Source organism: Gallinula chloropus (assembly GCF_964237585.1).
Source record: "Gallinula chloropus genome assembly, chromosome: 7".
Lineage (NCBI taxonomy): Eukaryota > Metazoa > Chordata > Aves > Gruiformes > Rallidae > Gallinula > Gallinula chloropus.
In genome coordinates, this window is record NC_140092.1 from 16997088 (window position 1) to 17008661 (window position 11574).

Here is an 11574-nt window from a genome sequence, read left to right on the forward strand (position 1 = left end):
CTTTTTGTAAAGACATCGAGAATGAGTGAATTAAATAGTAGTTGTAACTGTTAGACTCCTCATCTAGGTCTGGTTCTTCATGCAGTTATACATGTACTTTTTTATATGAAAGCTATCAAATATTTCACCCTAAAACACTGGAAGAAACAGTAATGAAGTGTTAGAATAAAGGGAAATCTCTGTATTTGATGGGAAGTTTCTGTTTGTGCACCCTACTGCACATAGATTGCAAAGCTGTAGAACTCCTAGGGTGGCTTCCACATGGGAGCTCCGTGCTTTCTAGGGAGTTGTGTGTGATACTTTTGGACTTACCTGGCACTGTTAGCACATGAATATTAAATCTTTAAGCAGTATTAAATATTTTTGTAGAGCTAAGCTGTAAATGGTTTTCAAACTATCCATAAAGTAACTAGTCTGCTTGGTGTGTTCAGAGTAAAAGAAAGTCAGACTGTGTTTTGAGGAAACAGTATTCCAGTTGAGTTGATCAGAAGTAAACATAACTGCACTTCAAGAGCAGCAGATAGCATGGGTAAGCATGCACTCCACACTTATCTCAGACTGCATGTTTCTTCAGCATTGCTCAGATTGCACTGCCCAAAGTTCTTTTAGTGATTCAGTGCACAGAATTGTTTAGCTATTGAGTTGCTATTTCCTAGAGTCTCAATTAAGAAAGAAGGAATTTGACATATAATTTTTTTTAAATACTTTCCATATCATCCCACACCTCTTGGCTTGCAAGTAGTTTAAATAATGATGGGGGAAGAAACTTGATGCTGTGTGCAGTAGTATATTTAAATCTAACTGAATTAATTAGGGCAAACTAAATTCAAGATCATAAATGTGAAGGAAGAAGCTTTTCTTGGTTGTGTGGTGTAACAAAACAACTGATTCAGTAAAAAATAGTATAATGGAATATTTGTGGACAGAAGCACTCTGGCCAGTGGTCTGTCTCACTAAATTCCTAGGAGTATGCTCATATTTAAACATCTTACTGCACTTAATTGGCTGTTTATGGGTATGCCTTAAAAGTTTATAGCAAGACCATGTGCCAGAAATCGACTAAGAATTGCACATTGACACGTGCTTTTTTGCAGTAGATTGTAGTTGATAGAAGGAATCCATTTTTTTATCCCTAATAGCCACAGGCAGCATTTCATGTTCATAAACACTTTAATTCCTTTTTGCTCTTAAAATTACAGAGTTTAGTTAGTTAAGATTAAATAGATAGACTATCAAGTCCAAACAAAATATTGTGAACTTTGCAGTGACTGAAGGATAGGAGAGGTGATGGCAATCATTACATGCAATCACGTTTAGAAAAGGATTAACTGATATTACTAGGATTCTGATTGCTCTTCTACCTTCTTTATAGGGATACCCACCGATTGGTGATAGGATTGCTGAGCTTCCTTACTCAGGGTCAGGATCTTTACACACAGCTGTTCCCCCATCTTTCTTCTTTCTCACTGTGGAAATAAGCCTTGCTGGTGCAATCATTTCTATGCTGGTATAGAACTCTAGGCACTGGGGTGAGCAGACATTCCTACATTACCATTTTCAGAAGCCTTTATAGGCAAAGCTTCATTTCATTGACTACTTCCTTCCCTCCCCACTTTAAATACGCTGTGGTGAAAATGCGCTGAGTCGATGCGTTCCTTCTGGCACTAGGTAATTCTCTCTCTGCCAAGATTCCACAGCTCTTGGAACACTGGCTTCTCTCTTGGTAACTGGTAGGTAGTGAGGTCATTTCAAGGCAGTATCAGCCCTTTAACATTACTGGAAAAAAGGCAGGACAGGAGCACTAAAAACAGTTTTTGTCATGTATGCTGGCAGCTGATAGTCTTTGTTTTAAGTTTGAGTTCTCTTGCATACCTTTTGGGGGGGTGGAATCCCAGAAAGCTGTCAAAATAGCTTATTTTTACATAGCTGAAAAATACAGCCTTCTTATGTGATGATCACATTTAGACAAAGATTTCTGCTTTTGTGTCAGAAATCTTTTTGAAAGCTCCTTTAAAATTAAAAGCTTAGTCTTGCTAGGTCAAACGTGATGGTTTAATTTTCATCTTTGTATCTAATCTTGCACTCATATTGCTGTAGCATGTTTGCTAGGAGGCTTGTTCTCCCTTTGGTGTATTAATTTTTTTTGCCTTTCTGGGCTTTTTGCCCTGCAAGAAGCTTCACTCTGACAGACCCTGCGCGTTTTGCACTGCAAAGTCTCTGACACGCTCCTCTGTAACTCTGCCATCGAGAGCAAGCACCATTTAAAAACCCCCATCACTTCCAGAGTCATAACAGCTTTTTGAGTGTTGTACTCACTCTGTTCCTTGATGCTTCACAAGTGGATGCAATTCTGAAATTCCCAGTAAATTTAGTTTTCTTATCTTCTTAGACAAATATAACACTTCTTGTCTTTCAACAGCTCTGCAAAGGCAGAAAAATTTGCCTCGTGCTGCCTTCAAAACCAAACAGTTTCTTCAAACTCCATCTACAAAAGGAGGTAATTAACTTACAACCTCTTATCGAGCTCCAGCAAATCTCAGATGATTGTTCACCTGCATTAAATCTCACACATTCTGGATTAAGAAAATTGCTGTTGCATGTTGAGATTAACCAAGTGGTCCTTGTTGTAGCAAAATATATAACTTCTTGTTCTAAACGTGAAAAATACATCCCAGCATCAAAGAAAGGAAAAGAAAGTATTAAACTGGATTTGAGGTAAAATCCAAGGATTGGTGATGTCTAGTGTTAATCAGGAAATCTGGATTACAAAAGTAGACTCCTGAATCCATATTCATTAAGGCTACATTTGGATAGGAAATCTTTACAAAAGTAATATGCAGGTTTTTTAAATGATAGCTGTGCAAATTTTCTTTTTAACCATGAAAAAATATGCAGGCCAGTGAAAAATATCATCCTTTGTGCTGAAAATAAAAGCTAATGAGTTTATCCTTGAAAAGATGAGCATGGAATGTCAACTTGTTTTGTGCATACAGGCGTACACACTTGTGCTTTCTCTTTTCCTCCCAGAACTAGATTAACCCCAACATACACGAATTTAGATTTACATTTTTTCCTCAAGAGAAAAAACATATACTGTTGTATATAATATTCCAGTTTGCTAACAGATGAAGTTGGCTGGGTTTTGGAAGAAAATGAAATATATTGAGTCTCTAATGCAATTAGACAAATTTTAATTGATATTTAATTAATTCTGGCAGCCTTGTATGTGACACTGCCTCAGTTTTGCTACTCAGATAAAACAGATCGATGATTTTGGTTTTAAGTGTAGTTGGTCCTGTTGTCTATTACAATCTAAAGATCTAATTTTAAAGATCAGGTTTCAGTTGATACCAATTAATAAGCTCTATCTATGCTAGAGTCATTTAAGGACTGTAAGAGCCCTTTGCACAGATACAGAGTGGTGTTTCTCTGGGTGGGCTTCATTCACAGGATGACAGGGCTTGGAAGGGGCCTCCATAAAAATGATTTAGCAGAGTATGACGGCTCTGAAACAAGTTTCACATAGCTTAGTAGGAGATCTCTAACAGTCTCTGTAATACTTCATACCAAATGGAGAAAAGTTCTCTCAGTGTTCTACTTTGGCACAAGAGCAACATCTTGATTCCTCTGCGAAGCTTTCTAGCCTCTTTCCAGTTGGCTATACCTTCATCTGGATGTCTGGAACACTTACTAGGTTGATGGCCTAGTCTGGAGCTGGGGAAATGTACAAAATACTGACTTTTTGAGTTTGTTTAATAAAATTTTACAAACCATATAGAGAATTAAGGAACCAAGCATGATGCACTGCCCGTTAGCTATTCTGGTTTACTGTTGCTTTCATTCCTCGCTGCAACTGAGGAACCAACGTCTCCTTTTCAGTTGCCTATTTCAGTTGCTATTTTATCGCCCATGATGTGTTGATTTTTCTTGCTTCTGATCTGCGATTCTCACAATTACAGCAGCACTATGCAGTAATCACAGGACTCGTTTCAAAATAAACAACTCTGAGCAACAATTGGTTTGAGTCTCTTAAAACACTGTTCATGCAGAGCTTGACACCTTTCATACCCAGAAATTGGCTTTTTACCATTTGGTGTAAACACCTCTCAATACATTCAAGTAACTGTTTACCTCACTGTGTCAGTCATTATGAAAATGGTTTGGATCACCTCATCAAACCCCCCTGCAATGAGCTGCTCCATCTTCAATTTGATCAGGTTCCTCAAAACCCCATGGGTTTCCAGGCGTGCGACATCTACAACCTCTGTGCAACCTGTTCCAGGGGTTTACCACCCTCATTGTAAAAGGTTCAGCCCTGTGGTCCCCAGTGTACCAACCTGATGGAGATGGCCTACAGGAAAGATGGAGAGGGGCAGTTTACCAAGGGCATAGGACAAGGGGTAATGACCTTAAGCTGAAGGAGAATAGGTTTAGATTAGATACCAGGAAGAAATTCTTTACTCTAAGGGTGGTGAGGCCCTGGTACAGAGTGCCCAGAGAATCTGTGGCTGCCCCCTCCCTGGCAGTGTTCAAGGCCAGGTTGCATAGGGCTTTGGGCAGCCTGGGCTAGTGGAGGCTGTCTCTGCCTATGGCAGGGGGCTGGAAATAGATGGTCTTTGAGGTCCCTTCCACCTCAAACTATTCTGTATTAGACTATACCTAGTCTAAATCTATCTTCACTTAGTTTAAATCTATTAGCCGCCTTTTAATAGGGTCTGTTGCAGCAGGATAAAGTTTTTCTCAGTCTTTCCTGTAGCCCCTTCAGGTACTGGAAGGCTGCAGTATGGTCTCTCCAAAGCCTTCTCTTCTCCAGGCTGAACAAGCCCAGCTCTCAGCCTGTCTTCACAGGAGAGGTGCTCTGGCCCTCTGATGGTCTTTGTGGCCCTCCTGTGGCCTTGCTCCAACAGCTCCATGTGTGTCCTGTACTGAGATGACAGAACAGTTTATTGCTTTCCATTATTTTCCCTCCTCTGATTTCAAGTCTAGGGGCAGCAGCTGGCCTTGGGGTGCTAGCCAGGTACGGCTGTAGCTTCACAGCATCCTACTTTGCTTTCACACGTGGCCTACAATCCAGTACAGGATCTAGTGAGGGTGGGAAATCTGAATGTCGTGACTGCACAGTGCTGTTTATTTTTAGTGTTCCCAGATGTTTTAATTGTAGTTGTTTAGTTTCTAAGGAGATGGAGTTGCATGAAGTTGTTAAGCCCTTCCATTACACGTTTACATGGTGTTATTGAACAGGGATGGGCTCAACAGTGCACGTGGGTGCACTATTATCAAATAGCCCCTGACTAAGGCAGTACCTTGCTGTTCATGATCCTGTTTTTAAAACAGGCCAAGCTCAATTTTATTAAATATCCGAAACTGCTCTATGGCAAAATTTCTCCTATCGAGAGCAAACTTGTTAGGTAGTTTGCCAGAGATTGCATCATGTGGATTGCATTGGAGATCACAGCACATTGGAAGACAATTAATTCCCTTATGTACAAGAATGAATACAGCTCTCAGCAATGCTGTGCTGACAGGAAATGTTTTATGAATTGACAGTTCAAGTTGGAAGCATGGTAAAATATGGTCAACAGAAAACTGGAGAGGAGGGAGAGGACTAATTCACTGAATGCCTCCTTTTGCTGAGAATGTGACAAGCTTTCCTCAGTTACAACTTCTCATTGCTTCTATTCTGTGCCTTCTCCCTGCTGTGCCTGTGAGGCCCAAAGCTGTATTCAGTTTGTAGGCACTGGCATTGCTCTGTTGGCCAGTTGTGAGCATGAGGCTGTATTTGTGTTCCAAGCAAGCCTTGTAATGATAATTCTGAGTTAAAAGCTCCCAGTATTTACACTGTAGGATCACTTGGAAATTCTGCAGATTTCATTGCACCAGTATTACAGACAATGTCACGTTTTAAAAATGGCTGATGTGTAATCTATTTTAAGTCTTTGGAGCACTTTGCTGCTGTTCTTGTCCAGTCATTCTGCTGTTAATACTTTCCTTAATCCATCCTCTGGCTTGATGCCAGGGTTTTATTTTAAGGGAGTTATTTATTCTCCTCACTACTTACCAACTGTCATGTATTGTTGACATCTCTGCCATCTTTTTTGTCAGCTCTTCCCATGAGTGGCTTCGTGCTGTGTTTGATATGGCTGTCAGTGGACAAGCCCTCTTGGATAATCCAGAAAGGAATCAAATCCACTTTACATCTGCAGTGAGGCACATACTAATCTTCCTAGACATCCTGTATAAGGAATGACTTCAGAATACCACCTGAAAACTGTCCCCATTTAGGATTTCACAGTCCTGTCGGTACTTGTCCCTTCTCTCACTCCTCATGCTCTATCTACATGGATCTACCTGTAAAAAGCTACGTGAAGGACCATCTTCTTTACCTACAGCATCGGTCAAAGAGGACTTAATGTTGGTCTCTATGTAAAAGCTTATTTAGCAGAGTAAAGAACAGTTGATGCAAATTCACCAAGTGATTTTGGTTTTGTTTCCTGATTGTTAACTTTTATTGGCCCACCCAAATCAGTATGAAAGGCTGGTGAAATTCCATTTAATTAGTAAGATGATTAATTAATTTACGTATTCTGTTAGTGACGCTTTATGCATGTTTTGAAAATCTCTCTCATACTCATGAAGAGTTGTGCTTAAGGTTTGGTCTTATCAAAGAACTGTTGAATATTCTTCCTTGTCAGTACTCCTGCTGTGAGGTTCAGGGGGTGGTATTCACTGCTAGCTGTCAACTAACATTTGGAAGTAATTCTTGAGTATGTAATAAATAAGAACTTTTGCTGTTGCATTAATAGGATTGAGTACCATAGGTATCATACAAAAATAAATAGCTAGTGGAGCATATTTGCAGATGCATCTCGTTGTATAGACATGTGCTATATTTTAAGTCAAAGCTTCTAAATGGGTTTTCACTGGTTTATTAATCTTTCCCAGAAAGGACTTGATAAAGACCTGTATTTTACCTACTAAGTTAGATAATATGTAGTTGAATACAGGCATTAGTTATACTGATAATTTAGATAATGTTCATAAAAAGAGGAAGGCTGTAAATTGTTGTACTTGTCTGATTTCAGTTTCATAGCAGCACCTCAGTCTCTTGTGTTGGGCGTTGGCTGACCCTCTCTCTTTTTTTCCTGTTAGCCAGTAAACCTGGGATGTGACCATATCAGTAGGTGAATTCTAATTCATTAGATTTGGCTAAAAAGAAGAAAGTTAAAAGAACCATTCAGTTGCTTTCTGCTCAGAATTTCATCACTGGAAGCTAACACTCACTTCAAATCTATTTAGACTGTATCACAGTAGAATCCTTGTTCTTTCAGGAGTTAGGTTTGCAGGTTTCTGAAGCAGCTAAATTTCCTCTTAGTGGATATGTTCTCCTCTAACTTAACTTTACTCATATAAAGGTTAGATCTTATAAATCCAGATAAAAATTTGTAGCAAACAAATGGAGCATTAGACTTTTATGATATCAAAAACACATGACAAAGAGGACATCTGAATTCCTGTTTCTCATTGCTGCTTGACTGGCTGTATTCCATTATACATTCCATATTGTTTGAATTTTCACATAAAGTAATTTCCTGTTTTTAATTGCAGTTATGCTGTAACTTAAGCTTGAAAGTAACATCTGTATTTTATTTTCCAGTACCTTCTTCAAGTAAATTCCGCTCACCTGCAGCACCGTCTCCCCTAGCCCTCCGGCAACCAGTGAAGGCGTTCAGTAACCATGGACCCGGTTCGGTTGCTTCTCCAGAAGCCATACAGATGACACACAGTAGTTCCTCACCAGGGCCTCTCGCAGCCCAGAGTTCAGGCTTGCCAAGCCCTGCCAGCAGTATTAACAGTACTACTCTTACCAGACCGGCAGGGACAGCAGGGATGAGGAGTGGTTTGCCCAGACCCAGTGCCCCTTCTGCAGGGGGCATCCCAGTGCCTCGTAGCAAACTTGCACAGCCTGTTCGCAGGTGAGTGTGTGGCAGCTCTCAGAGTGAGTTCTTTACGTTGTGTATTTGTGCTGCGGCTCTTGCTTTGTCTCGAGGTGTTTAGAGTAGAAATCGACACCTTCACATGAAGTATTTAACTGTTTTTCCAAAACAAGTTTAAAGCAAAACAGAGAAAAAGATTCTTGAATTAAGAGAGGGAAGGTAAAGGAGTGAAAGTGAAATGAATAATGGAAGATACTGAATTAGTAACAGTGTTTTAGTCTGGGCTGAGACAGCACTAAGAATTTGTCTGCGCATGGTAAAAAGTTATGAAAATACAGCTGGTAAATGAAAATTCATTGGTACCACTGGATGAAAGGGTCTCAAGTCAGAACTACTGCTGTTTGTAATCCCTATGTCAAGCAGTGGTACCCCAGCGAGATCAGTCTCTCTCCATGGGCAGCTAGAAACTTTAGGAAGGAAGATGTGAGGACAGAGGAGGCATCCATAGCATTTGCTAAATGCATAAAGATAAATTCAGTTAACCCATGAGATAAAACGGAACTTTCAGCTCAAACATAACCTCTGTGCTAGCACTCTGCTGTATAAGTTGCTTAATGTCAGAGTGCTTTGGAAAGAATCACAGGAGAGACTAAATATTGACTGGAAAGGCTACATGAGCAATTTGTCTGCAGGAGAATCAGGAGGAGGTGATGCCTAATCTAGAATATGTGCTCTTAATGCCACCCTAGTGTGGATTTTCACTGAAGGTGCCAAGTGGAAGCCAGCTGACATAAAGAAGTGGTCATCCATGGGGAATATTAAGAATCCCATTAAACAGAAAGGATAAACAGTTGGTCTTCACTACTGTAGAAAAGATGAAACAGCAGTAAATAGCAAAGTGGAGGAGTTCTGCTCTTCAGTGAGTGCTGGGCAGGGGAATGACAAGTGACTGTCACACTGACTGTTTTGTGCCCTTTTTGACTTTTTGAGTCCGCAGTGTGAGCAGTATGAAGCTGCAATAAAAAGCAGTTGGGTTTGTTACCAGGAAGTTCATAATACTACCAAAGTGTGGTTGTTCAAATCACAACTTGTCTTGCAGAAAGGTGGTTCACTTATGCAACTTTTCAAAAAAATTCATAACACTTAAATAAGAGGTTTACATACATAACACAACAATGAAGTATCTGCAAATGTCAGGATCTTGATGTAAGCAAAATGTAATACTCTAAACAAGGATTTCCCTGTTAATACACCACTGAAAAAATGACCTATTAGATGGCTGCAGATTAAGTTTGTATTATTGATTATAATAGCAAAAAGCTTTCTGCCTATTTATCCAGATGTTCTTCTGACATGGTAGTTGCCAAGATACAACTGATAGAGCCAGAAACTGAGAATACGTTGGGGTTTATTTTAAGCAAACTATATTGCAGAGAGGTAAATGAGTGAAGTGTATGTTTCAATTACTTATAAAATGTTTAAATTCTTCTGTATTGTAGATGGAGACTTCAGCAGTTTTATACGTAACTGAAACCAATCTCATTTTATTTTAGATCATTACCCGCTCCCAAAACCTATGGCAACGTGAAAGATGAGAGTTGGAAAGATGGCTGCTACTGAACTGCAAAGCTTAATGCAAAATTCCAGTGCTCATGGATGCTTCCTCACCAGGCTAAAAGACAGCTTGATTATACAAACTGTTCCGATATGACTTTTGGGATTTGTAAAAAAATTCCAGACCTCTCTGTCTCTAATTAGCACAAACTGGCAGAGATTATAAAGCAGCACTTTAATGACATCTAACATCAGATGTTTGGTGATCATACAATCACTTCTACATTAAATTGCTATCAGTTCTGTGGGGTTTGTTTCTTGCTTGCTAAAATGTATCAATATGAGCATTTATGACAGTGGCCAATGTCTGGGCAAAAACCTAACGAATGCCAAAGAAATGCCCATCTTGAAAAAGAGCAAGTATAACAGTCAGTTTCCATTGTCCCAAACTTCATTTTCAGCCTGTTTTAATTCAGCAGAAACCTTGGTGAATATGTACCATTGAAACAAGACTGTGTTAATCAGAGCTGATACTCTGACCACAGGCTGCTACAGTGCTAGAACAACGTTGCTTTTAACAAAGGTGTGAGATTCTCACTGGGGAAAGTGGTACGTACGTCCTTCAGCAAGAACCAGAAGTTACTCTGGAGGATGAGGCAAAACAATAAATAGCCATGGCTTTTACTAACATTAAAGGTTTGAATGTAGCAGACACACACAAATGCAATAGTATAGATCACATCTTTCCTATGTTGATTTATCAGCTTTACGTGCTCTTACGTGTTGATTGCCAAAAGGGCTTCGTATCAGTTGTACAATCTTTCAAACCTTAAAGTTCCTGGCTCAGGAAAGATGGCCTTTGCTATTGTAGCCACCTTTTGATCACATGGCTCACTGTTTGGGAAAACCCCCTTTTTTTACAGCAGGTTTCCTTACGAGGGAAGAGCAATGTCAATCTGTGCTAATACCATACCGCTATGCTTGCAGCCCGGAGCAACTGTAAATGCTGATAGTTAAGGAGAAGGAAACACAACTATGCACTTGTAACATACAAATTTTAAGGTAATGAGTTGACTCTTGATGCCAAATGATATTCATTTAGGTGATGTTCCATGGTATGAGGGAGTTTTCTGTATCCTATTTTTTTACTTTCATCCATTTCTTAAATTGGTTTATTTTAAATTGTAAATATTTTTACAGAAGATATTGCCCATGTAAGTGTGTTTAAATATGTACTTTGCCTTACATATGTGTATCTTACATTACTGGTAACAGAGTATGAAACCTGCTATGTCTGTTTACAAGCTATTAAATTCCTCTGGTGGCTCTGACTTACTCTAACACACTTTGCTCAGACCAACTCATAAGCATTGTTTTCTGTTTTGGAAGACATCACGCAAACATTTGTAACTAAAGTTGTATTGGGTGGGACTAGTTCAATGGAAGGGATTTTGTTTGAAGCTTTTTCAGTATTTTGGATGTACAGTTGTTGAAGTAAGAGAATGTGAATGGTATATCCTTTGTGCAATGGCTGACGAACACTACAAGTTGGATTGGACGGTAGGTAGCCTTCAACCCCGTTAGTATCTGAGTTTGGAACTGCTGATGTATTTTGACTCCCACCACTAAGAGGATGACTAACCCTGAAATTCCAGCACTTGAATTGTAGGCCAGCGTTAGCATATTCCTGGATGAAAAGCCATGCAGTACTACTTGAGTTGGAAGAAGCCAAAGAGGAAGGAGTGGAGACTAATTTGCAGCTCTAATTCCTCAAGCAAGCTTCGGGTTGATGAATGACATCACACTCTAGACTGAGGTCTGTGCTGAGACTTTAAAGTTGAGGTATCAAATATACTGTAATTCATCAAGATTTCAGCAGGGATAAAGAAACTACCTTGTGCCAGGAGACCAGTACTTACCACTAATTTGGCCTTGTGTCATTGGCTGGCTCAGGTAAGGGAGGTCAGTTCCTAGCTCATGTCACTGTTAAGCAGCAGAGAGGACTAGATGAAATAACTGCTCATGCTCTCACTAAAGCCCACGTTTTAACATTTCAGCATTTCACAAAGCAATGCTGCAGTCTTCT

At 39.7% G+C, this 11574-nt stretch overlaps 1 protein-coding gene across 1 annotated transcript in view; it reads left to right on the plus strand.

Moving 5' to 3' along the window:
- SLAIN2 (SLAIN motif family member 2) overlaps positions 1 to 9884 on the plus strand; it is a gene marked incomplete at its 5' end in the record, with an annotated part of 33944 nt that extends 24060 nt beyond the window's left edge. The window contains 3 exons of the mRNA XM_084266894.1: positions 2420 to 2497; positions 7655 to 7973; positions 9488 to 9884. Coding sequence (XP_084123020.1) covers positions 2420 to 2497; positions 7655 to 7973; positions 9488 to 9554 — 464 coding nt within the window. The 3' untranslated portion in view covers positions 9555 to 9884. The remainder of the gene's footprint in view (positions 1 to 2419; positions 2498 to 7654; positions 7974 to 9487) is intronic.
- Positions 9885 to 11574: the final 1690 nt, after the last annotated feature.